Below are 26,746 nucleotides of genomic sequence, written 5' to 3' on the forward strand. Positions count from 1 at the left end.
CGGTCAGTGATCATGTGATCAGTTTGATCCGGGTCGAGGTTCAGAGGAGATCCGGTTCTCTAACACTTCAATAACAAGTTACTCTGCCTCCTAATTAGTTACTTTTTTGAAGGAAGTAACTAGAACTAATTACTTTTTACAGTAACTCGTCCAACAAGGATCAGAACAGCACTGAAGACTGGGACCACTGAGTCCCGGTCCCGGTTCCCAGGTCCCCAGGTACCGGGACTCAGATGGGTTCAGGCTCGGGTTGCGGTACCTGTTCCTGCTCGTGTGCTCCGGTCCTGGTGAGTCGGCCTGGACTCTCATGGACGGGGGTCCACCTGGTCCTATCTGGTCCTACCTGGTCTCACCTGGTCCCTCATCACAGGGACCAGAGCCCAGTCAACAGAGTCGGCTTGAAAGAGGCTGAAGGGGGAGTCTGGGTCCAGGTCTAGATCCAGATCCAGATAAAGGTCCATATCCAGATCGAGGTCCAGGTCCAGATCCACATCCAGGTCCAGATGCAGGAGAAGGAACAGAGAGCTGTCAACAAACAACGGGTTCAGGACGAAGGTGGCTGGTCCTGGGAGGAGTCTGATGGAGGAGGAGGAGTCTAGCAGAGAAATGGGAGGAGTCTGATGGAGGGGGAGGAGTCTAGCAGAGAAATAAGAAGAATCTGATGGAGGGGGAGGAGTCTGGGAGAGAAATGGGAGGAGTCTGATGGAAGGGGAGGAGTCTAGCAGAGAAATGGGAGGAGTCTGATGGAAGGGGAGGAGTCTAGCAGAGAAATGGGAGGAGTCTGATGGAGGAGGAGGAGTCTAGCAGAGAAAGAAGAATCTGATGGAGGGGGAGGAGTCTGGGAGAGAAATGGGAGGAGTCTGATGGAGGGGGAGGAGTCTGGGAGAGAAACGGGAGGAGTCTGATGGAGGGGGAGGAGTCTGGGAGAGAAATGGGCGGGGTTTAGGAATCAGACCACCTGACGGAAGCAATGAAACAACAGAAGTTCAGTTACAGAGAAAAATCTTTATTCAGTGAATCAGCTGATCGTCACAAACATCCAGGAGGAACCGGACAAGGTCCAGAGCTGCTGGGAGTCCAGGACCTGCGGGACCAGACTGGACCGGATCAGACCGGTGGGACCAGACTGGACTGGACCTCACAAGACTGGACTGGATCGGACCGGACTAGACTCGTCTGACTTGGACTGGATCTGACTGGATTGAACCAGGCTGGACCGGACTGATCCTGACTGAACTGGACTGAACTGGACTAGTCCGGACCGGACTGGACCGGACCGGACTGGACCGCCAGATGTGAAACACGGTAAAAAGAAAACCAAAAAAAGAAACCGGTGCTACTTTACAAGGAAAGTTTATAAAAACACGAAGACACAAAATAAATAAAATGTGAAAATAACAACAGAAGAAGAAGAAGAAGAAGAAGAAGAAGAAGAAGAAGAAGAAGAAGAAGAAGAAGAAGAAGAAGAAGAAGAAGAAGAAGAAGAAGAAGAAGAAGAAGAAGAAGAAGAAGAAGAAGAAGAAGAAGAAGAAGAAGAAGAAGAAGAAGAAGAAGAAGAAGAAGAAGAAGAAGAAGAAGAAGATCCAGCAGGGAGATTCAAGTATTTCCTCCATTTACAACCTGAGAAAAGGCAGTTCTTCATCTCACCACCAGGGGGAGACGGCAGGAGAACAGGAGGCGGGGCTAGAGCTGCCCAATGACAACGGGAGGCGGGGCTAGAACCATCCAATGAGAACAGGCGGCGGGGCCAATCAGGAGCGAGTCTGTGCTCCTCCTCCTGCTCCTCCTCCCGGTCCTGGTCCTGCTGCTGCTCCCGGTCCCGGCCCCGGTTCCGGTCCTGGGGGGGGGTACAGGGCTCTGAAGCGGTCCCGGTTCTTCTGGATCAGGGTCTGCATGTGGGAGCCGGTCAGGTTCCTCACACAGTGCAGACGAACGACTCCAGACTGACCGCCGGCCGCCAGCCAGGGGTGAGAGGTCAAGTTAGGACTGAACTGGACCTGAGGAAGAGGAGGAGAGGCTGTTAGGAGGAAGAGGAGGGGGAGGAGGAAGAGGAGGAGGAGGAGGAAGAGGAGGAGGAGGAAGAAGGAGTGGAGTGATTCCTGATAGACTTCGTGCTTCTGGATGAACTTGAGACGGTGTTGTTATGTTTCCATGGTGACCGGCTGGCGGGATGAACCTGTGATGTGTTGTTATGTTTCCATGGTGACCAGCTGGTGGGAGGAAGCTGTTTCCACGGTGACGGAGCCTCTCAGCTGATCGATATCGGCTCTCCTCTTCTGTTTGCTCCCTCCATCCCCTCCAGACTCCCAGAGCTCCTCCCGTCCATCATCCGGCCCCGCAGGCCCCGCCCCCCCCCCCAACACCCCCCCCCCCCCCCCCCCCCAACCCCCACCACCAGGTGACACTTTCCTCATTTTACACATCATTACATTTATAGCAGGAAGATTCTCCCCTCTGCTGCTTACTGCCAGCTGAGTGTGTGTGTGTGTGTGTGTGTGCGTGCGTATGTGCGTGTGTGTGTGTGCGTACCTTGTGCAGAGCGGCCAGCGGCAGCTTGTCCAGGTTGACCTTTGACCTGGTCTCGGTGTTGGCCATCCGCTTCCACAAAGTTCGCTTTGCAGTTCCGAAGGTCACCTGCAGGTCAAAGGTCAAATCATGAAAACACAGAAACGACCTGAACCAAAGGAACAGAGACCCCCGCCGGAGGAGAACCCTGCATGACCCCCTCAGGAGGAGAACCCTGCATGACTCCCTCAGGAGGAGAACCCTGCATGACCCCCTCAGGAGGAGAACCCTGCATGACCCCCTCAGGAGGAGAACCCTGCATGACCCCCTCAGGAGGAGAACCCTGCATGACCCCCGCCGGAGGAGAACCCTGCATGACCCCCTCAGGAGGAGAAGGTAGAACATGAAGCTCCGCCCACCAGGTTGTTGTCCTCGTGGAGGATGAAGCATTTCTTCACAGCTTCTCTGTAGGACTGGAACCGTAGACCAGGACCTGGAGGCCGGTTCTCCCGGTTCTCCTGGTTCTCCCGGTTCTCCTGGTTCTCCCGGTTCTCCTGGTTCTCTCGGTTCTCCCGGTTCTCTTGGTTCTCCCGGTTCTTGTGGTTCTCCCGGTTCTCCTGGTTCTCCTGGTTCTCCTGGTTCTCCCGGTTCTCTTGGTTCTCCTGGTTCCCTCCTCCAGGGGAAGGCTCTTCCTCCTCCTCCTCCTCTTCCTCACTCCCTCCTCCAGATGTCCGGTGAGGAACCAGAGAAGCAAGACAGACCGGCTGGAAGGAAGAGACGGGTTCTGATGTTCAGAACAGAACCGAACAGAACCGAACAGAACCGGCAGACCCGGCAGACCCGGCGGCGTTCCTTACGAAGCGGCGCTCCTGGATCCGTTTGAAGCCCTGCTGGAAGCAGAGCCGCTGAGGCAGCAGAACCAGGACCAGTTCTCCCAGAACGTCCACCGTCACCGCCGAGTGCAGCCAGGCCGAGTAGGACAGGGACTGACGGGGGACGGGGGGACGGGGGGACAGAGGGACGGGGGACAGGAGACATTAGTCTCTGCGGGTCTCCAGGAGAACCCTCAGCAGAACCCTCTGGACTCACCCAGACGTTGGTGGATCTGGGAATCAGCAGGACGGAGCGGAGGCTGCAGTCGGTGAAGTGGAGACCCAGAGAGAACTTCCTGAAGGAGAACCGGAGTCTGGATCAGGGCTGGGTCTGGGGACCGGTTCTGGTTCTGGTTCCAGTCTGAGTCTGGGGACCGGGTCTGGGGAATGAGTCTGGGGACCGGGTCTGGTCTGGTTCTGGTTCCAGTCTGGGTCTGGGGACTGGGTCTGGTCTGGTGTGGTTCTGGTTCCAGTCTGGGTCTGGGGACTGGGTCTGGTCTGGTCTGGTTCTGGTTCCAGTCTGGGTCTGGGGACTGGGTCTGGTCTGGTCTGGTTCTGGTTCCAGTCTGGGTCTGGGGACTGGGTCTGGTCTGGTTCTGGTTCCAGTCTGGACCTACGGGGCGAAGGCGCTGTCCTGGACCAGCAGGACTCCGGGGGCCTGCAGCGTCCAGACCAGGCCGTTGACCAGCTGGCGCCTCTGGACGGAGACCGGGTCCCACAGTCTGTTCAGGTCCCAGGTCTTCACGTTGTGGTCGTCCCCGGCCGTCACCAGCAGGAACCTGAGAACCCAGAGAACAACGGGAACCTGAGACCCCGAGAGACCAGCAGGAACCTGAGACCCCGAGAGACCAGCAGGAACCTGAGACCCCAAGAGACCAGCAGGAACCTGAGACCCCGAGAGACCAGCAGGAACCTGAGACCCCAGAGAACAATACAGGTTATGAGACGGAGAGAACCGGCACACCGACTGTACCGGGTTGGTCGCTGGTTGGCCGACTGTACCAGGTCAACGACTGTATCAGTTCATCAGCTGTTAGGGTCAGCCGTCGGTTCACTGAATTTACCGGGTCAACGACTGTACCGGGTTAGCAGCTGTACCGGATCACCGACTGTACCGGATCACCGACTGTACCGGGTCAACGACTGTACCGGATCACCGACTGTACCGGGTCAACGACTGTACCGGATCACCGACTGTACCGGGTCAACGACTGTACCGGGTTAGCAGCTGTACCGGATCACCGACTGTACCGGATCACCGACTGTACCGGGTCAACGACTGTACCGGATCACCGACTGTACCGGGTCAATGACTGTACCGGATCACCGACTGTACCGGGTCAATGACTGTACCGGGTCACCAACTGTACCGGGTCAACGACTGTACCGGGTGAGCAGCTGTACCGGATCACCGAGTGTACCGGGTCAGCGGCTGTACCGGTCACCGGTTTGCCGCCTGCCGCTACGGCGGCTTCGGCTCTCGTCTCCATGACGGCGCCGAAGACGGCAACACCGGAAAAAACAGGTCATCTAACACAAAGTCCAACAGGATTGTCCCTGATGGAGCGAAGCGGGAATCGAACCGGGGCTCCGACTGAGGACGGGTGGAATTCATCTCCTCCCTGTCCATCGATCCGACGAGAGACGAGACAGAAAACAAGCGGAGGACGATCGATACAGCCGGACCGAGGGAGGAGGGACAAGCACCCACGCACGCACGCACGCGCACGCATGCACGCGCGCACACACACACACACACACACACACACACACGCCTGGACGAGCGGCCGGGTCACACAGCCGGACTGCCTGTTTGTCAGGATCTGCCTCCAGATGAGCGATGCGGCGGCGTCCGCCGTTAACGAACCATTAATTCCAATGAGACGTTGCGACGCGCTATGGAGCCGCGGCGTGCCGGGATGGCAGAGAGCCGGGGACGGGCCGGAACCGGGGCCGGGGCCAGCACCGGGGCCGGGGCCAGCACCGGGGCCGGGGTCAGCACCAGGGCTGGGGCCAGCACCGGGGCCGGGGCCGGCACCGGGGCCGGAGCGGGGCGGGAATCGAACCCAGCAAGGCTTTAAACTAAAAACGCTTCAAGTTTACATTTCTGTGAACTTGCCTTCAAGGAAGGTATCACGTTTCCATGGCAACGCCTCAAGCGAAAACACATGGGTGTTATGATTTCATTTCAGTGTTTCGTGTTGCTATGGAAACGCCCATGGCAACGACAGAAACACTGAAAGCCATGGAGTTAGCATGTTGGGTCACTAGTTGACCTCGATGGTTGTTTTTGCGACCAAACAACTTGTGTCATTGCAATGTCACACTCTCCATGTCACCACGGTAACCTGACACTCTCCATGTTGTCATGGTAACCTGGCACTCTCCTCGTCATCATGGTAACATGACACTCTCCATGTTGTCGTGGTAATCTCACACTCTCCATGTAACCATGGTAACCTGACACTCTCCATTTCGTCATGGTAACCTGACACTCTCCATGTCGTCATGATAACCTGACACTCTCCATGTTGTCATGGTAACCTGACACTCTCCATGTAACCATGGTAAACTGACACTCTCCATGTAACCATGGTAACCTGACACTCTCCATGTTGTCATGGTAACCTGGCACTCTCCTCGTCATCATGGTAACATGACACTCTCCATGTTGTCATGGTAACCTGACACTCTCCATGTAACCATGGTAAACTGACACTCTCCATGTAACCATGGTAACCTGACATTCTCCATGTCGTCATGGTAACGCGCTGCTCCACATTAAACAAGTAACTCCACTGTACTGAAGGCCCAGCAGAAAGTCTGGCTGAGGACTGATTTAAGGGCGGAGCCTCACTCACCTGGAGGCGGGGCAGAAGGACAGGGCCCGCACGGCGTTGTGGTGAGCCAGGAAGCAGCGGTACGGCAGCAGGCTGACGCACTCCGAGTCTCGGACCCGCAACAGGGCGGACCGGGTGTTCAGGTCCCACAGACCCACCATCCCTGGGGGGGGGGGGGGGGGGGGCACACATCACACCGGTTCACTGACTGTTGTTTCTGTTTCAGAGAAGCTTAGGTTTCCTGTTTCTATGGAGACCCCGTTTCCACGGAAACACAGTCAGACTGCTCTCAAAGGGTTGGTCTCAGGGTTCAGGGTTCAGGGGTTCAGAGGTACAGAGGACCAGGGGTTCTGGGTCCTGGGTCAGACGGGGTGTTCATACCATCGTAGAATCCCACGGCGATGATGTTGTGCGGTTTCTGCGGCAACCAGTCGACAGAGAGAACCAAACCGCTGCGCTGAAGGCGAGGAGCTCTGAAGGAACCCAGCCTGAGGTGGACGACCGGCCGGGCCTGAACACACACACACACACACACACACACACACACACACACACACACACACACACACACACACACACACACACACACACACACACACAGTTACATCAGACCATGAGAATCAAACTGATATATTGAGAAAAGGTGTGTGTGTGTGTGTGTGTGTGTGTGTTACACAGTTACATTAGACCATGAGAATCAAACTGATATATTGAGAAAAGGTGTGTGTGTGTGTGTGTGTGTGTGTGTGTTACACAGTTACATTAGACCATGAGAATCAAACTGATACATTGAGAAAAGGTGTGTGTGTGTGTGTGTGTGTGTGTGTGTGTGTGTGTGTGTGTGTGTGTACCTTGAACACTGCAGGACTGTCCTCCCCTGTGGAAACAGTCACATGTCAGTCAGACAAACAGTCAAACTTCCCTGATGTTTTCAGCTGAGAAGTCGTCGTCATGGAAACGGGGTCGACGACCGGACCGAGGTCGCCGCTCTTCCTCGACACTCCATCTGCCTGTTTGGACTCGCTTCACTGGTTTCGTTTGTTTTTTGCCCAAAATGCATTGCACATCAGGCCATGTCGCCTCACTGCAGCCACTGGATGAAAGAACCCAGACCCAGAACCCAGACCTCAGACCCAGAACCCAGAACCCAGACCTCAGACCCCCGTGTTCCAGTGCAGTCCAGCTACATGCTATATACATTACAGTGTACAGGCTACAGGCTACATAATACAGGCTACATGCTACAGGCTATATATTACATTGTACATGCTCAAGGCTGCATGCTATAGGCTATATGCTATATGATACATGCTACACGCTACATGCTACAGGCTACATGCTATGATAAACACTACAAGCTATACAACACCATGCTACATGCTAAACAATACACAACACACGTTACACGCCACATGCTACACGATACACGCAACATGCTACATGCAACAGGCTACATGCTGATATGATACACGCTACATGCTATATGATACACGCTACATGCTAAACGTTACATGCTATATGATACACGCTACATGCTCCACGGCCCTCTGCTCCAGGGAACTGAGGGAACTCCACCCTGGTGTTTCCTGCTGCAGGTCAGAAAGCTTCCCTGAGTTCTTCAGGGAGAAGAGAAGAACTGTTACTTTGAGATGATGTGACTCAGTTTGTTCTCTGAGTGATCGATAACGCCTGATTAGTGATCAGTAACATCTGATGTACACTTAATGCAGCTTTCCTCAGCTAGCTGTCCAGAAGCTGTACTGTGTTCTTGTGGCGCCGGGGCGACCGTACGGTGACGCACGCTGTATCCTGAGGTCTTCGCTAAAACACACTGGAACTGGAGCATGATGGGAGAACTCGGACATGTTCCGTGTAAAAGTGAACCTGAGAGGAGAACGTGAGGACAGTCTGGCGCCCGGACAGGATCCGGCGAGCGTCGGTTCCTCCGAGCGGTGATGCATCTTCTTTGTCATTTCAATTACAGATCCTGGTCTGACGGAGAGCGGCGCCGTAAATTATGTCACGGCGGCAGAGTCTGCCTTTTGTCTGCTCCCTCCATCACCCCTCCATCACCCCGCCTCCTCCCTCCATCACCCCTCCATCACCCCGCCTCCTCCCTCCATCACCCCTCCATCACCCCGCCTTCCCCCTCCTCCTCTCATTCATTCTGCTGACTGGATGGACAAAAGACATTTCTAATTATCAGTCATGAGCAGCGAGGAGGCGGGGGCGGACGCACCGGGCCGCCCGGTTACCCCACCGACACCCCAAACCCCACCCCCTCCCGCTAATTCCACCTTTGACCCCGTCAGCTGACGGCGCCAGGTGGAGCGGAACCCCGTCAGCCTGCTACGCCTCGTCCACTCGTCAGGAGAAGACGCTCACCCCGGAAACTGTCACGTCCCGCCGCCAAGAGGTACAGGGACAGTCAGAGGAACAGGTACAGTCAGAGGTACAGCTACAGTCAGAGTCAGAGGAACAGGTACAGTCAGAGGTACAAGTACAGTCAGAGGAAAAGGTACAGTCAGAGGTACAGGCACAGGCAGAGTCAGAGGTACAGCTACAGTCGGAGTCAGAAGTAAAGGTACAGGTAGAGTCAGAGGTACAGTTACAGTAAGAGGTAAAGGTGCAGGTAGAGGTACAGCTACAGTCGGAGTCAGACGTAAAGGTACAGGCAGAGGTACAGGTGCAGTCAGAAGTAAAGGTACAGTCAGAGGTACAGGTACAGTCAGAGGTAAAGGTACAGCCAGAGGTAAAGGTACAGGTACAGTCAGAGGTAAAGGTACAGCCAGAGTTAAAGGTACAGGTACAGCCAGAGGTACAGGTACAGGTACAGTCAGAGGTACAGGTACAGCCAGAGGTAAAGGTACAGTCAGAGGTACAGCTACAGTCAGAGTCAGAGGAACAGGTACAGTCAGAGGTACAAGTACAGTCAGAGGAAAAGCTACAGTCAGAGGTACAGGCACAGGCAGAGTCAGAGGTACAGCTACAGTCGGAGTCAGAAGTGAAGGTACAGGTAGAGTCAGAGGTACAGTCAGAGGTACAGTTACAGTAAGAGGTAAAGGTGCAGGTAGAGGTACAGCTACAGTCAGAGTCAGACGTAAAGGTACAGGCAGAGGTACAGGTGCAGTCAGAAGTAAAGGTACAGTCAGAGGTACAGGTACAGTCAGAGGTAAAGGTACAGCCAGAGGTAAAGGTACAGGTACAGTCAGAGGTAAGGGTACAGCCAGAGGTAAAGGTACAGGTACAGTCAGAGGTACAGGTACAGCCAGAGGTACAGCTACAGTCAGAGTCAGAGGTAAAGGTACAGTCAGAGGTACAGCTACAGTCAGAGGAAAAGGTACAGTCAGAGGTACAGGCACAGGCAGAGTTAGAGGTACAGCTACAGTCGGAGTCAGAAGTAAAGGTACAGGTAGAGTCAGAGGTACAGGTAGAGTCAGAGGTAAAGGTACAGGCAGAGGTACAGGTACAGCCAGAGGTAAAGGTACAGGTACAGTCAGAGGTACAGGTACAGCCAGAGGTACAGCTACAGGTAGAGGTACAGGTGCAGTCAGAGGTAAAGGTACAGCCAGAGGTAAAGGTACAGTCAAAGGTACAGGTACAGCCAGAGGTACAGCTACAGTCAGATGTAAAGGTACAGTCAGAGTCAGAGGTACAGGCACAGGATGAGCAAAGGAAATGCAAAAGATCTATAAAAGATCCGCAAAGGAGAATCGATCAGCTCTTCTAGCCTGTCAGCTAGCCTTTAAGCTAGCCTGTCAGCTAGCCTTTAAGCTAGCCTGTCAGTCAGTCGGTCATGCTGTTGCGTTGGGCTGGCATCCCGTCCTGTGGCGTAGAGCCAACCAGAGAAATCAGGTTTATCCAGTACAGGCGATCTTGTGCCAGCAGGTCTGTATCCTTCACGGTAATTCCACGTTGTCGGAGGTCGTCCGCAATGATGTCGAGCCATGGAGTTCGGGGCCTGCCTCCTGGTCGTCTCCAGCCGGCGGCCTTTGGGTCAAAATTCAGAATGGCTCTTGTCGGGTGGTCAAGGGGAAGACGGAGAACATGGCCGAACCAGCGGCTGCGGCGTTGTGCAGCCGGGCGGGAGGCTCTGGGCTGGTTTGTGCGGCTCTGAGCGCTTCGTTGGGTATTCGCTGTGGCCACCTGATGTTCTCAATGGCTCTGAGAGCCCTGCTGTCGAAGCCATCTATTCTTGTGGCCAGGGTCTTATTCAGGGCCAGGTTTCAGAGCCATATAGCAGAATGGAGAGTACGGCGGTGTTGTAGATTTGGAGCTTCGTCTTGGTGATGCCAGAGTGGTTTCCAGAGAGACTGCAGGGCAGAGGCTGCCAGAGCTCTCCTGCGGAGAATCTCTGGTTTAAGATCCCGTCGCTAAGACGACGTCGCTGTTTGATCCTTCGATGTCGGCTCTTCCTATCATTGTGAAGCAGAATTCACCAAGCGTTGGATTGTTCCCCACTAACAGGGAACGTGAGCTGGGTTAGACCGTCGTGAGACAGGTTAGTTTTACCCTGCTGATGATGTGTTGTTGCAGGAGTAATCCTGGGGGGGGGGTGGCGACGGAGGCATGCGGAGAACGTGCGTCCGCTCCAGGGCCCGGGGTAATGCGTGCATGCTGGAATCCTCTCACGGGCCGAATGGACGGTTCGGCAGGCCAGATCCGGCCCACGGGCTGCCTATTGGGGAACCCTGCTCTAAGCTAGCCTCTAAGCTAGCCTGTCAGTTAAAACACTAAACAGTAAAATTCAGCGTCACTGCTGATCGCTGTGTCAAACTGAAGACTGTGATCAGAAAACAACCATGGCCGACCAGCGCCGTGTGGCTTCCACCGGTCGGTCGACGCGTTACCACGGTGACGGTACAGTCTGACAACAGCAGCAGCCTTTTCAAAACAAAACTTTTCTGTCTTCTGTCAGTGGTCAGTCGGCATCAGTCGTTCTGACCAACAACCGGAGGTTCAGGAGCTTCACTTCTTTTCAGTGTTCACAGGCAGTGGGTTGATGGAACTTTTCGCAGACGATGGTTTTACGGGAGTGTTTTGAAAACCGGTTAACTGAAGGTGTTATGGGAAATGGCTTCTAGAGGCGATGATCACCGACAGTGGTTTTCAAAAGATTCACTTCTTGGAAATGTTCGCAGACAGTGGTTGGTGGAACTGTGGACAGACAGGCAGACTGGTTCAGGTGAGTGTTTGTGTCGGAAGTCTTCACAGCTGAAGGGTGCTTTTTAAAGTGTTCACAGACAGTGGTTTCCTGAGGAATCCGCTTCATACAGCAGATGTGCTTCCAGAATGTTCACAGACGATGGATTTCAGTGAGCTTGCGATTTTCTTATTCCTGTGTTGTGACAATAGTTCACTTTGGAAAGTGTTCACAGACAGTGGTTTATGGAGATGTTGACAGACAGTGGTTTCTAAAAGTGTCCACAGACAGTGGTTTTCAAAAGGTTTGAGACGGTGGTTTTCTGAAGTGTTCATTGACGACGGCTGATACAAGTGTTGACAGACAGTGGTTTCTAAAAGTGTTCACAGGCGGTGGTTGTCAGGAATGTCCCTGTCTGCTGCGGTGGTTTGCGGAGTCAGCAGAACCGCATCAGGCGGAGAACGCGGCTCCCGGAGATAAGACTTAACGGACCGCGGCGAGGCGGAGCGGTTCTCGACACGCCGGCTCGTCCTCCGGCGCTCTGCGGTGATGGATGGCCGGTTCCACGCCTCGTTAGTCTGGGAGCCGCAGCGTTCCGTCAGCGGAGAACCGGAGGAGCCCAGCAGCGGTCTGAACAGACCGGACCTCAGGCTGGTCCAGGACCCAGAACCCAGAGTCTTGGACCTAGAATCCAGAACCCAGAGTCCGGAACCCCAAGTCCCAAATCCAGAACCCAGAATCCAGAGTCCTGTATTTAGAGTCCAGAATCCGCAGTCCCGGGTCCTGAATCCAGAACCCAGAATCCAGACTACCGAGTCCAAAACCAAGAGTGTAGAGCCCAGAGTCCCGAACCCAGAGTCAGGAACCTAGAACCCAGAGTCCTGAGTACAGGACCAGGACCAGGACCAGGGGCTCAGTCAAGCTGAGTTCTCCCTGAAGAACCTACTTTGGACGGTTCTCTGGAACCAGAAGGCCAACGCTGCCCTCTGCTGGACACACTGCTCGCTGCACCCGGGGGCTCTGGGAAGGAACCCAGGTGGAACCGTGGAACCCCCGCCAGAACCTCCTGAGAGTCTGGAACAGAGCTGATGGGGGAGGAATGGGTTCCAGAGGGTTCTACTGGGTTCAGGTCCTGGAATGAGGGACCGGTGGACATTCTGTAACGAGTTCTTCAGCGTGTCCAGACTCCAGGTCCCTCTGCTAGAACCTTCTAGAACACGGGTGTCAAACTGGTGCCAGAAAGGGCCGAGTGGCGGCAGGTTTTCAAGCAGGAGCAGCAGACTCCACTCAATTCATCAAGCTTCCCTGAAGACCTGATGACATGAGTGGAGTCTGCTGCCTTTCTGGCACCAGTTTGACACCCCTGTTCTAGAACCTGGGCCCAGAGTCTCAGAACAGGCTGATGAACCCAGAGGGTTCAGCTCTGATGCTCTTTGACCTTTTAGCAAACGGAGGGAGCGACTGAGTGTTGGTAACGTCCAGAACCGTCCCCCACACTGGGGGAACCGGTCCCGGGTTCCTGAGTCTCACCTGAGTCCGCTTGGTTCTGCAGCAGAGCCTCCGGGTGAGGAAGACTGTAGACCGAGACCACGGAGGAGGACGAGACCACGGCCAGCAGACCCAGTCTGGACAGGAGGGGGTGCTTCAGGAGGGGGGGGGGGGGGGGGGGGGGGGCAGAGGGGGCAGAGGGAGGGGGGGGGGGGGCCAGTTTCAGGTCTTTGATCTGAACGTTTCTAAACGTCTGCAAATTCTAGTTCCTAGTTTCTAGTTCCTTGTCAGTGATGTGTTCAGAGACATCTGTAAACGGCGTCAGGTCCCGGCCCAGGTCTGGGTCCCAGTCCGGGTCCGGGTCCTGGTCCGGGTCCTACCTTGCGGGCCGAGGCTGGCGGCTCCCAGCAGCCTGCAGGACACCACTTGAGGGCCCAGATGAAGCCGTCGTCCAGAGCCAGGCCGTAGGACAGCGAGGGCCGGCGGTCCGGTCTGCGGAACCAGAAGAACGTGAGCGGGACGCGAGGCGGACGGAGGGACGGGGACGGACCCGGAGACGTCTCCCTACTCCTGGTTGTACTCCAGCCTGCCGACGTCCCACAGCTGGACCAGTCCCGGGCCGGCGTGGGTCCGGTCGGCGCGGTGCCGGTCCTCCATGCCGCGGTGGCAGGCCAGGGCCAGGTACTGGGTGGCGGGGGCGCCGTCGGGGGCGGGGCACCACTCCAGGGCCCAGACCGGCCCGCCGGTGAACAGCGCCGAGTCCCAGCACAGCGGGTGAGGCGGCAGCGCCTGGAACCTGGACCGGACAGCAGAACCACGGTCTGAGTCCCGATCACAGCACGTTTCCATGGAAACCCGTCATCTGTGTGTTTCAGTTTCCCGTTTACATCATGTTTCCATGGAAACAGGTCGTCTGTTTCCATGGAAACATGTCGTTTCTGTGCTTCAGTTTCCTGTTTACATCACCAGGTTTCCACAGAAACATCATCTCTGTGTTTGTTTCCTGTTTACACTACGTTTCCATAGAAACACATCGTCTGTTTCCTGTTTACATCACGTTTCCTTGGAAACGGGTCGTCCTCATTAGTTTCTTGTTTACACCATGTTTCCATGGAAACACGTCATCTGTGTGTTTCAGTCTCCTGTTTACATCACCACACTTCCATGGAAACATCATCTGTTTTTTTCGTTTCCTGTTGACGCCACGTTTCCATGGAAACAGGTCACATCTGTTTCAGATGCTGACTGTGAATTGGGCGGAGCCCGGCCTCACTAAGCCCCGCCCCCAGGACACCCACCTGGCGAGCCGCTGCAGTGGCTCCTCCTCCTTCTGCAGGCCGTCTCTGGACACCCGGAACGCCGCCGACTGGCGCTCCTGAGGCAGGTACTCCTCCACACGGCTGAGGAGAACACCAGAGCAGGGAGAACATGCAAACTCAGCTCACAGCGTTCCCACGGCGCCGGAACCTTCCCCCGTTACCTCGGCGGAACCCGACTCCAGTCAGACGAGGACGGGATCCAGTCGGGAAAGACCCAGCTGCTGCAGTGCTGCTGGCGGCTGGAACACACACACACACACACACACACACACACACACACACAAACACACACACACACACACACACACACACACACACACAGACCATCAGTTCAGCTGGAGGTTCCAGTGTTTGTTCTCGTCGCTGTCACAGGCCCTGGAAGCTCACTGGTTCTGAGAGGGTTCTGAAGACGTTCTAGATACTCACGGCTTCTTGAGGAGTTCTAAAGATGTTCTAGATCAAGCAGGGGCAAACTATGGCCCGCGGGCCATATGCGGCCTGCTCAACGTTTCTCCAAACTTGAAAAAGTTAAATGAATAAACCTTGTTCGTTTCATTTCCCCTGCAGTTCTGATGTTTTCCCACTAGATGGCGCACTCCGGATACACTGACTTTGTTGCGGTGCTCTCTGACTGAAGGACAGGACAGCGGACAGAGAGCGCCGTGTTCGGTCGGGAGTGGACGGCTGAACACCGGCCGCCTGCCGTTTGCCTCACCCCGGCGTCCCTTACGGAAGTCAACAGCCGTCACTTTGCCACAGAGCACGCTAACTATGCTCGAGTCTGCTGTCAGCGAAAACATGACGCTCCCACAGACGGATCTCCGAGTTTAACGGGGGAAAACGGTCTGCTGAGGAGAACCCAGAATGAACGCCGCCTCCTGCGCTGTCTGAGCCGCTGGCGTTGTTCGGCTCCACCTACGTGTGATCAGACCTTCAGCGTCACGAACATCAACCAACCGACAACCCCGGATCCATCCGGAGAGTCGCCACAGCGCCACCACTCAGAAAACAAGGACCTGATGCTGCAGCGCAAAAAAGCTGTAATTCTGGGGAAATTCCAGCAGGGGGCGATGATGCTGTTTTCAAAAAGAGCCCCAGTCTCATTGGAACTGTTCAAAAATGCCGATTATCAGAGTGTAAACATATAAAGCTCCCGGTTCCAGACCAGGTCCTGGTCTCAGGCTCTGGTTCTCCACCCTGCTGCTTCACCAGACTCTGGTTTTCACATCAAGCATCGGTTGATTTTATTTTACAAGTTAAAGTTTTGCATAAATTGCCCAATCACAGCGCCCCCTCTGTCCACGTGATGCGCCATGTGACGGGCCGGACCAATCACATTGCATCCGATCTCAAAAGTTTGACATGGAGACGTCCTGCTGGACTGGCTGGAGTCTGCAGAACGCTGGGGGGGACGTCAGGAGAGCTCCGTCACTGTATTTACCGTCCATGGAATGGCCAAAAGAAAACCGACTCCAGACTGAAGCGCCGGCCGAAGAGGAGCCAGCAGCGCAGCTCCGGCTGGGAAGAACAGCGAGTTTCTCAACTGTGATGTAAAAAACGCAGCTGGAAATAATTACCGTATTGCCCCAAATATAGGACAATGTTTTTTTCCAGAAACTGTTTTCTCCAAAATGGGGTCGTACTATAACCGAGGACTAGACTGTTGTTACACATCCGCGCCGCTAGATGGAGCCAAAGTACCGTGAACAGGAAGTGAATGGAGCGTCACAGTGATCTGATGAGAACTGGAGCGAAGAAGCTGGAACGCGACCAGTGAGCAAACAACTGAGGAGACGTTTAAACTGCTGGTTCAACAAACTGCTGCCAAGCCGCCAAGACATATTGGACTGAATTATGAATGCTCGTGAAGCTGAACAGAACCTGAATTTGATGGTTCTAAAGTTATTTCCATCATTAATGCAATTATTGAACCTTTGCGGTTCCTGTCTGTTGCTGATTCACTGAGTCTCACATTCTGAGAAAGAGAAAACAGTTTTTATTTCATACTGCAGTAATATTTCTGGATCTCAAATCACATGAAATGTTTTCTCTTGTTGTGAGTTTTTCTAGAATAATTGTACAATAAAAAGTTGTTTTATGACCTTATTGTCTTCAACATGTTTTTATTTTCACTAAATAATATTTGAAAATTCGGGCTCGTCTTATAATCAGAGTGCTCCTCTATTCGCGCCGATACGGTACTTCAGTCAGCCTTACATGTTACAGCTTCATTCTGTTCTGGAGCAAGTTCTCAAGGTAATCAATGCCGCAGATCAAACGTGCCGCGCTCTGCAGACGGGCCGGGTGCCACGGTTTGGACCAACAAACGAGAAAATGAACAGAAGCAGCAGGACGAGAACGTTGCAGCTCCGGACGTTCAGCCAGGAGAACGATGACGAGAACAGCCTTCAGCGACGAGGCAGAGGGTTCCGGACGTTCTGGATACTCACTACTTCTCGGTGGTCTCAGCAGTGTCCCAGAGGGCTCTCAGCATGTTCTTGGACGGTTCGAAGTTCCGTTTGTCGAATGAAGTCCGCTGGAAAAAAAAACAACAACAACATGAATAAAGTTCGAGATTTTCTCTCCTGGAACAAAGTGAGAACTTCTCAAGCAACGAGAACATTTCACTTCCAGGATGAAATCACAGAAGGTGTGAGAACATCCGGACTGCAGCAGCAGGACAGAGGAGAACCGCAGGTCAGCACAGAAAAACCCGACTTCCCAGGTGTTCTGGAGGGCTGAGCGTTCTGGGCTCCCATGGTCGTCGTGACTTTGTAATTTAAAAATGTCAACAGAAGTGTTTATGAAAAAAACCAATGAGAGAACACAGAGAACATGAAGAGTGGAGAACCCTGCTGGACTGTGGAGCAGCAGCCCCCCCTGCTGGTCGCTCCGGATAACTAACCCTTCCAACAGCAGGAGCCACAACTGCTGAGTCAGCTTTACCCAGTGATCTGCTTTAGAACCCAGTGATCTGCCTTAGAACCTAGTGATCTGCTTCAGAACCCAGTGATCTGCTTTAGAACCCAGTGATCTGCCTTAGAACCCAGTGATCTGTCTTAGAACCTAGTGATCTGCTTCAGAACCCAGTGATCTGCTTTAGAACCTAGTGATCTGCCTTAGAACCCAGTGATCTGCCTTAGAACCCAGTGATCTGCTTTAGAACCCAGTGATCTGCTTTAGAACCCAGTGATCTGCCTTAGAACCCAGTGATCTGCTTTAGAACCTAGTGATCTGCTTTAGAACCCAGTGATCTGCCTTAGAACCCAGTGATCTGCTTTAGAACCCAGTGATCTGCTTTAGAACCCAGTGATCTGCTTTAGAACCCAGTGATCTGCCTTAGAACCCAGTGATCTGCTTTAGAACCTAGTGATCTGCTTTAGAACCCAGTGATCTGCTTTAGAACCCAGTGATCTGCTTTAGAACCCAGTGATCTGCCTTAGAACCCAGTGATCTGCTTTAGAACCCAGTGATCTGCTTCAGAACCCAGTGATCTGCCTTAGAACCCAGTGATCTGCTTTAGAACCTAGTGATCTGCTTTAGAACCCAGTGATCTGCCTTAGAACCCAGTGATCTGCTTTAGAACCCAGTGATCTGCTTTAGAACCCAGTGATCTGCTTTAGAACCAGTGATCTGCTTTAGAACCCAGTGATCTGCTTTAGAACCAGTGATCTGCTTTAGAACCCAGTGATCTGCTTTAGAACCCAGTGATCTGCTTCAGAACCCAGTGATCTGCTTTAGAACCCAGTGATCTGCTTTAGAACCCAGTGATCTGCTTCAGAACCCAGTGATCTGCCTTAGAACCCAGTGATCTGCTTTAGAACCCAGTGATCTGCTTCAGAACCCAGTGATCTGCTTTAGAACCCAGTGATCTGCTTCAGAACCCAGTGATCTGCCTTAGAACCCAGTGATCTGCTTTAGAACCCAGTGATCTGCTTCAGAACCCAGTGATCTGCCTTAGAACCCAGTGATCTGCCTTAGAACCCAGTGATCTGCTTTAGAACCCAGTGATCTGCTTCAGAACCCAGTGATCTGCCTTAGAACCCAGTGATCTGCCTTAGAACCCAGTGATCTGCTTTAGAACCCAGTGATCTGCTTTAGAACCAGTGATCTGCTTTAGAACCCAGTGACCTGCTTCAGAACCCGGCGGTGGAACACTCACGCTGCTGTGAGGACCTGTGGAACTCCTCCTGCGGGGGAACAACTCGTCCTCCAGGTCCTCCTCCTCTTCCTCCTCTTCCTCCTCCTCCTCCTCTTCATCATCGTTCATCTCCTGACCTTCAGGAACGAAGTCCTGGTCATCTGCGGCGCCGCTGTCCACACGGTTCCTCTTCTGGCGCCTCGGCGCTGCAGGAACATGAAGACCAGCCAGGGTCAGAACCAGAACCAGAACCAGACACAGAACCAGGACCGGAAGCAGCAGCAGCCACGCTGAGCTGTGATTGGTGCGTTTGGAGGACGTCCACCCACCCTGGCGTCCAGACGGACTCGTTCTCTGGACGTCTGCGTCCCCCGGCCGGGACTCCGGCTCGTCGGCGGCGTTCAGAACCTCGTCGGCCAGAGAGCGGAGGTACTTCAAGGCCCTGAAAGGTTCCACCGACAGCACTGAGAACAACGGGACCCTGAACGCACCACCGACAGCCAGAGCTGACGGAACCTCGAACACACAGAGCGAGGTACAGAGAGTTACAGCTAGTTACATAGTTACAGCTACTTACAGCAAGTTACATAGAGTTACAGTCAGTTAGGCAGAGTTACAGTCAGTTACTTAGAGTTACAGTCAGGTAGAGTTACAGTCAGGTAGAGTTACAGTCAGTCAGAGTTACAGTCAGGTAGAGTTACAGTCAGTTAGAGTTACAGTCAGGTAGAGTTACAGTCAGGTAGAGTTACAGTCAGTTAGAGTTACAGTCAGGTAGAGTTACAGTCAGGTAGAGTTACAGTCAGTTAGAGTTACAGTCAGGTAGAGTTACAGTCAGTTAGAGTTACAGTCAGGTAGAGTTACAGTCAGTTAGCGTTACAGTCAGTTAGCGTTACAGTCAGGTAGAGTTACAGTCAGGTAGAGTTACAGTCAGTTAGAGTTACAGTCAGTTAGCGTTACAGTCAGGTAGAGTTACAGTCAGGTAGAGTTACAGTCAGTTAGCGTTACAGTCAGTTAGAGTTACAGTCAGGTAGAGTTACAGTCAGTTAGAGTTACAGTCAGGTAGAGTTACAGTCAGTTAGAGTTACAGTCAGGTAGAGTTACAGTCAGTTAGAGTTACAGTCAGGTAGAGTTACAGTCAGTTAGAGTTACAGTCAGTTAGAGTTACAGTCAGTTAGAGTTACAGTCAGGTAGAGTTACAGCAATACGAGCTACAGGAAAACTGTTCTGAGGTGAAATCTTGGTCAGTGTCAGGTTGTTGCCGGAGCCTCAGTCTTTAAAACTCCAGACTGAAGTCGTCTTTTGCGTTGAAACCTTTGATGTGACTGAGCGACCCCTACAGGAACTGCAGGGAATCACAGCAGCTCTTCTTACGCTCTGGCGGCTCCTCTCCTGCGCCGGCCTCCCGGTTCGATTCCCTCCTCGGGCTCCGGCGGCGGCTCTTTGTCCGCCGGCGGCTCCGTCCCGGCGTCCAGCTGCAGGCGCTTCCTCTTCACCGGCTTCCTTCTGGGCTTGGGCGTCACGTTGTCCTGCTGGACGCCGTCTCCGTCTCCAGCCTGGACGCCATCTCCAGCCTCGATTCCGTCTCCAGCCTGGACGCCGTCTCCCTGGACGCCGTCTCCAGCCTGGACGCCGTCTCCAGCCTGGACGCCGTCTCCCTGGACGCCGTCTCCAGCCTGGACGCCGTCTCCAGCCTGGACGCCGTCTCCAGCCTGGACGCCGTCTCCAGCCTGGACGCCGTCTCCAGCCTGGACGCCGTCTCCCTGGATGCTGTCTTCAGCCTGGACGCCGTTTCCCTGGACACCGTCTTTGTCTCGCCCCGCGGCCCGGTGCTTAGCCGGGGTCCTTCTTGCTGGTGCCTTCCTGGACGTCCTTCGCCCTCTGGCCGGCGGTCCGCTGGACAGAGGCTTCCTCCCCCCCCTCCTCCTCGGAGTCTGGGCGGGAGTTGCACCTTCTCCCTGAGGACTCCCCTCACAGGCTCTGTCTTGGAAGACGTCAGTGAAAAACGAGTCGTCGACCTCGTAGTCTGTGTATTTGGGGTTTTTCTTGCATCGGCGTCTCTTTGGACTGGACATCTCTGACGGCATGTCCAACGGCGTCCCGTTCTCTGAGGGGGACGAAGAAATGTGCCGTTAAAACACGATAACTAAAAAAAAAACACACAAAATCCACAGAAGACGGAGGCTCTCTAGCATGTAGCATATAGCCTCTAGCATGGCAGCAATGCCGGTTAGCACCACCGGTAGGCGGTGCAGAGTGATATGAAGGGAGAGAAAATAGTGCCAAGCGTTTACGAGGTCGGACTTTTTAGCAGTAAACGGTTTGTGATGCAAATATCTTTCGGACACACATTGGTTTGAGAAGAAAAACGCCCTATTTTCTTGGCCCCAGCAAACTTGCCATTAGTGATCAGTGATGGATCAACAGTGATCAGTGAGGGATCATCAGTAATCAGTGAGGGATCATCAGTAGTGAGTGATGGATCATCAGCGATCAGTGAGGGATCATCAGTAATCAGTGATCAGTGATGGATCATCAGTGATCAGTGATGGATCATCAGTGATCAGTGATGGATCATCAGTGATCAGTGAGGGACCATCGGTAATCAGTGAGGGATCACTTGCACTTTTTTTTTGGCACTTTAACTTCTATTTATTATATGTACAAGTACTTTTAATGTCTGGATTCGTCGTATCTTTTTATCTTTACGAATTTACTTATTTATTTTTATTGGGTGTGTTTTTGTTGAATGTTTGTTTTTTTCTGCTGCCCGGTCTCCTGAATTTCTCCTACGGGGGATCAATAAAGTTCTATCATCATCATCATCATCATCATCATCATCATCATAATCAGTGAGGGATCATCGGTAATCAGTGATCAATGATGGATCATCAGTGATCAGTGATGGATCATCAGTAATCAGTGATGGATAATTGGTAATCAGTGAGGGATCATCAGTGATCAGTGATGGATCATGAGTAATCAGTGAGGGATGATCAGTGATCAGTGATGGATCATCAGTGATCAGTGATGGATCATCAGTAATCAGTGATGAATCATCAGTAATCAGTGAGGGATCATCAGTGATCAGTGATGGATCATCAGTAATCAGTGATGAATCATCAGTAATCAGTGATGGATCATCAGTGATCAGTGATGGATCATCAGTAATCAGTGAGGGATCATCGGTAATCAGTGATGGATCATCAGTAATCAGTGATGGATCATCAGTGATCAGTGATGGATCATCAGTAATCAGTGAGGGATCATCGGTAATCAGTGATGAATCATCAGTGATCAGTGATGGATCATCAGTGATCAGTAATGGATCATCAGTGATCAGTGAGGGATCATTGGTAATCAGTGATGGATAATTGGTAATCAGTGAGGGATCATCGGTAATCAGTGATGAATGATGGATCATCAGTGATCAGTGATGGATCATTAGTAATCAGTGATGGATCATCAGTAATCAGTGAGGGATCATCGGTAATCAGTGATGGATCATCAGTAATCAGTGATGGATCATCAGTGATCAGTGATGGATCATCGGTGATCAGTGATGGATCATCAGTGATCAGTGAGGGATCATCGGTAATCAGTGATGGATCATCAGTAATCAGTGATGAATCATCAGTAATCAGTGAGGGATCATCAGTGATCAGTGATGGATCATCAGTAATCAGTGATGAATCATCAGTAATCAGTGATGGATAATCAGTGATCAGTGAGGGATCATCGGTGATCAGTGATGGATAATTTGTAATCAGTGAGGGATCATCGGTAATCAGTGATCAGTGATGGATCATCAGTAATCAGTGATGGATAATTGGTAATCAGTGAGGGATCATCAGTAATCAGTGATGAATCATCAGTAATCAGTGACGAATCATCAGTAATCAGTGATGGATAATCGGTAATCAGTGATGGATCACCAGTGATCAGTGAGGGATCATCGGTAATCAGTGATGGATAATTGGTAATCAGTGAGGGATCATCAGTGATCAGTGATGGATCATCAGTAATCAGTGATGAATCATCAGTAATCAGTGATGGATAATCGGTAATCAGTGATGGATCATCAGTGATCAGTGAGGGATCATCGGTAATCAGTGATGGATAATTGGTAATCAGTGAGGGATCATTGGTAATCAGTGATCAATGATGGATCATCAGTGATCAGTGATGGATCATCAGTAATCAGTGATGGATAATTGGTAATCAGTGAGGGATCATTGGTAATCAGTGATCAATGATGGATCATCAGTGATCAGTGATGGATCATCAGTAATCAGTGATGGATAATTGGTAATCAGTGAGGGATCATCAGTGATCAGTGATGGATCATCAGTAATCAGTGATGGATCATCAATGATCAGTGATGGATCATCAGTGATCAATGATGGATCATCAGTAATCAGTGAGGGATCATCAGTGATCAGTGATGGATCATCAGTAATCAGTGATGGATCATCAATGATCAGTGATGGATCATCAGTGATCAATGATGGATCATCAGTAATCAGTGAGGGATCATCGGTAATCAGTGATGGATCATCAGTGATGGCTCATCAGTAATCAGTGAGGGATCATCAGTGATCAGTGATGGATAATTGGTAATCAGTGAGGGATCATCAGTGATCAGTGATGGATCATCAGTAATCAGTGATGGATCATCAATGATCAGTGATGGATCATCAGTGATCAATGATGGATCATCAGTAATCAGTGAGGGATCATCAGTGATCAGTGATGGATCATCAGTAATCAGTGATGGATCATCAATGATCAGTGATGGATCATCAGTGATCAATGATGGATCATCAGTAATCAGTGAGGGATCATCGGTAATCAGTGATGGATCATCAGTGATGGCTCATCAGTAATCAGTGAGGGATCATCAGTGATCAGTGATGGATAATTGGTAATCAGTGATGGATCATCAGTGATCAATGATGGATCATCAGTAATCAGTGAGGGATCATCAGTGATCAGTGATGGATCATCAGTAATCAGTGATGGATCATCAATGATCAGTGATGGATCATCAGTGATCAATGATGGATCATCAGTAATCAGTGAGGGATCATCGGTAATCAGTGATGGATCATCAGTGATGGCTCATCAGTAATCAGTGAGGGATCATCAGTGATCAGTGATGGATAATTGGTAATCAGTGATGGATCATCAGTGATCAGTGATGGCTCATCAGTAATCAGTGAGGGATCATCGGTAATCAGTGATGGATAATTGGTAATCAGTGAGGGATCATTGGTAATCAGTGATCAATGATGGATCATCAGTGATCAGTGATGGATCATCAGTAATCAGTGATGGATAATTGGTAATCAGTGAGGGATCATCAGTGATCAGTGATGGATCATCAGTAATCAGTGATGGATCATCAGTGATCAGTGATTGATCATCAGTGGTCAATGATGGATCATCAGTAATCAGTGAGGGATCATCGGTAATCAGTGATGGATCATCAGTGATCAGTGATGGATCATCAGTGATCAGTGATGGCTCATCAGTAATCAGTGAGGGATCATCGGTAATCAGTGATGGATCATCAGTGATCAGTGATGGATCATCAGTGATCAGTGAGGGATCATCGTAATCAGTGAGGGATCATCAGTGATCAGTGATGGATCATCAGTGATCAGTGATGAATCATCAGTAATCAGTGATTAGTGATGGATCACCAGTGGTCAGTGATGGAGCATCAGTAATCCATGCGTGTTGATAATCAGCAATCGAACTGGGAAATCAGACAGAAGACTTGAGTGACGTGGTTCTAACGTGGTTCTAACGTGGTTCTAACTGTGGTGCTCTGATGGTTTAGTTACTGTCTGAGTTGCTGGTTTAGTTACTGGTTACTGATTAATCTGCTCTTCTAGTTACTGATTAACCTGCTGGTTTAGTGACTGGTTAACTAATTAGTCTAGGTGTCCCCGGTCCTGCTGTCCCACACCCACCTGCAGAGACGGGTGTCCCCGTCTGTCCGGTGTCCGGGGGATCCATCGGGTCCGGGTTCTGCTGCTACGTCCTCCTCCGTCGGTCGGTTCTCATGTGTGGATCCGGTTCCTCCTCCAGCAGGAGACAAGAACAGAGAGCTGATGGATGATCAAGGGTTCCATGAGAGAACCTGGAGAGGCTGGAGAACCTGGAGTCTGAACGTCTGTCTTTAACACATCGGTATCATCTGAATGAGTCACTTCTGAACATGTCGGCCGGACACTGATCCTTTCTGGACGTGCTGTTTAGGGTTGCTGTAAGTTGGGGAACGTGTAAAAACAAGTTAAAGTTCCATCATGGTTCTGATATGTTCCATTTAGTGTCACAGATGTCAGCGGACGCGACTTTCTTTCCAAATAAATAATCTGGCATGAGTGTTTTTATCTGGTTGCTTCTTCATTCAGTGTGTGAACGTTTATTTTAACATTCAACAACTAAAGTCAGAGTTTCCTCTGACTCCAGACTCTGATCAATAAGCCTGATCAGAACAGCACGTTTAGATATTTCTGAGTTCTTCTATTCCACAGATGTAAGTTGATATTAAGGTCAAACGGTTTTATTTCCAGTTCGTTGAGGAGACACGGTATTTCCTGCTGAAGTGGAGTTTTTATGACTGGGGCTGTCAAACCAAACCCCATTCAAAAACAACACATTTTCACATCTTTTCGCTTCTGTAAAGCACAAACCGCGCGGCAGCGGGATAAAACCCGCACCGGGTTGACCGCTGGAAGCCGCTCTTTGATTCGGCAGAGCTTTCATGAGTGCGGAACGTGAAACAAAGAGTTTCTCTAAGAGGTAAAGACGAGGACTGAGTGTCACCGGCTTTAGCCGCGGGGCTAACAGAGGAAGCTAACATCCGGGCCACCGGGGACTTTTCGGTAATAATCAGTGATAAACGGTGGAACCATGTAGAACCACGTGGAACCGCGTAGAACCGAGCTGTCACCTCTTTAAAAACTCACCCTGCGACCAGAGAGGACTTCCTCCGCGGTGGCGACGGCTGAACTCCGGCGCACCGTGCACGGAGAGACGGACTGAGGACACCCGGGTTCGAGTCCCGAACTCAGCTCCGGCCGCTAAACACGTCAGGGGAACCGGGAGAAGGAGCCTCGAAGCGCGGCCAGCGACGCCCGGGAGGATCCACGGGTCACAGAAACCTCTCCCGCCCGCTTTTCACCGGGAGCCGCTGCTAAAGGAGAGGAGAGCGCTGACTGGAGCCCGCCATGTTACTGTGGGAGAGCGGAGCGACACACTGGCCCCTACCGGCAGGCCCAGGTACTCCACCCTACCGGCAGAGCGAGGAACTGCACCCTACCGGCAGAGCGAGGAACTGCACCCACCGGCAGGCCCAGGTACTGCACCCTACCGGCAGACTGAGGAACTGCACCCTACCGGCAGGCCCAGGTACTGCACCCTACCGGCAGACTGAGGAACTGCACCCGGGAGAACCAGGAAATTCTTGATTGATTTTCAACAATGACTTTATTTACAGAAAAGCTACAGGACAATAATGATAATAATAATAATAATAATAACTGAAGAGAAAACAGTTTACATAAGAAAATGGAACTCTATGGAACGCTGTGGCTGTTCTGCAGCGTCCATCATATGTCCTGCAGTTTAAAGAGATCTACATCACACCACCACCCCTCAGCGATCAATCAAACTCCATTTACATCAAAACGAAACACCCAAAAGAGCTACGTCAGCCTCCACCTCCACCTCCATCCCTCAGTGTGGCTGGTATTGATGGAACGCCAACACGGTTCTCCAGTGCTCCGTGTTCCACTGCAGGCCTGCAGTGATGGAAATGATGCTTCCAGAAGATCCGACGCCAAAACTGGCATGGTGCTGATTGTGAGCACAAAAGAGGAGCGTGAGACTGTTTCCTGTTCTAACTGGAAACAAGTTGGTCATGTGATCCGGAACAATCTTTGTGATGACGACATTCAAAGACCAGGTGAAAGGTAGAGGTGTCCTGACTGTAAAAATAAGTTCATTTAAAGCTGACTAGATGGCATGCCCACTGCCTACTTCCCACTTCCCGCTGCATGCTGCCCTCTCCCGGAGTCAGTCAGCTGTTGGTTTCCTCTCGATGCTCTCAGCAGAAATACTGTGAAGCTGGAGCCGCCCAGTTTAAATGATGAAGGTTGAAATCAGTCCTGTAGACATCAGATCACAAACTCCTCTGGAAGCAGCAACATCGCTACGGTCAGTGACCTTCTATTGTGGTGGCCGCCCCCGGGGGGCGCCATTCCACTTCAGGGGAGGCATCTCTCCACTTGACCCTCCAGCATCACTCTTCCATACTTTGAAAACCCCGCTCTGTTTTATTGCTGCCTATTTGTGTTTCTGTGCTCACTTTTTTGTTTCTTTTCTCTGTTATTTCTATGAACCCAAAAGGGAAATAAAAACTGACTGCT

The 26,746-nt window shown here is 51.9% G+C and overlaps 1 protein-coding gene across 4 annotated transcripts; it reads right to left on the bottom strand.

Moving 5' to 3' along the window:
* Positions 1 to 1,003: 1,003 nt before the first annotated feature.
* gtf3c2 (general transcription factor IIIC, polypeptide 2, beta) lies at positions 1,004 to 25,562 on the bottom strand. Of its 4 annotated transcripts, none has more exons than XM_030111072.1 (20): positions 25,286 to 25,562; positions 24,284 to 24,392; positions 19,680 to 20,412; positions 18,638 to 18,750; positions 18,330 to 18,514; positions 16,618 to 16,703; positions 14,329 to 14,406; positions 14,147 to 14,248; positions 13,417 to 13,644; positions 13,229 to 13,340; positions 12,891 to 13,002; positions 7,069 to 7,094; positions 6,599 to 6,728; positions 6,239 to 6,380; positions 3,995 to 4,156; positions 3,595 to 3,673; positions 3,363 to 3,491; positions 2,925 to 3,269; positions 2,530 to 2,634; positions 1,004 to 1,997 (listed from the first exon to the last, which is right to left on the bottom strand). In XM_030111072.1, exons 2-20 carry the CDS (start codon positions 24,327 to 24,329, stop codon positions 1,752 to 1,754), a joined length of 3,159 nt encoding a protein of 1,052 aa, XP_029966932.1. In that variant the 5' UTR covers positions 24,330 to 24,392; positions 25,286 to 25,562; the 3' UTR covers positions 1,004 to 1,751. The 4 variants fall into 4 exon arrangements, with proteins under 4 accessions (XP_029966932.1, XP_029966929.1, XP_029966930.1 ...); XM_030111069.1 differs by having other exon boundaries at positions 24,284 to 24,395; XM_030111070.1 differs by having other exon boundaries at positions 24,284 to 24,398.
* Positions 25,563 to 26,746: the final 1,184 nt, after the last annotated feature.

Source organism: Salarias fasciatus, chromosome 15 (assembly GCF_902148845.1).
Source record: "Salarias fasciatus chromosome 15, fSalaFa1.1, whole genome shotgun sequence".
NCBI lineage: Eukaryota > Metazoa > Chordata > Actinopteri > Blenniiformes > Blenniidae > Salarias > Salarias fasciatus.

Bases quoted from the DNA above. Each gene is read 5' to 3' on its own strand.
- gtf3c2 (XM_030111072.1), bottom strand. From the start codon at position 24,329: ATGGATCCCCCGGACACCGGACAGACGGGGACACCCGTCTCTGCAG. The intron at 18,751-19,679 runs GTAAGAAGAGCT...GGAACCTTTCAG, and splicing joins AGGAGAGGAGCCGCCAGAGC to GGCCTTGAAGTACCTCCGCT. The intron at 1,998-2,529 runs GTACGCACACAC...CCTCTTCCTCAG, and splicing joins CGCTGGCCGCTCTGCACAAG to GTCCAGTTCAGTCCTAACTT.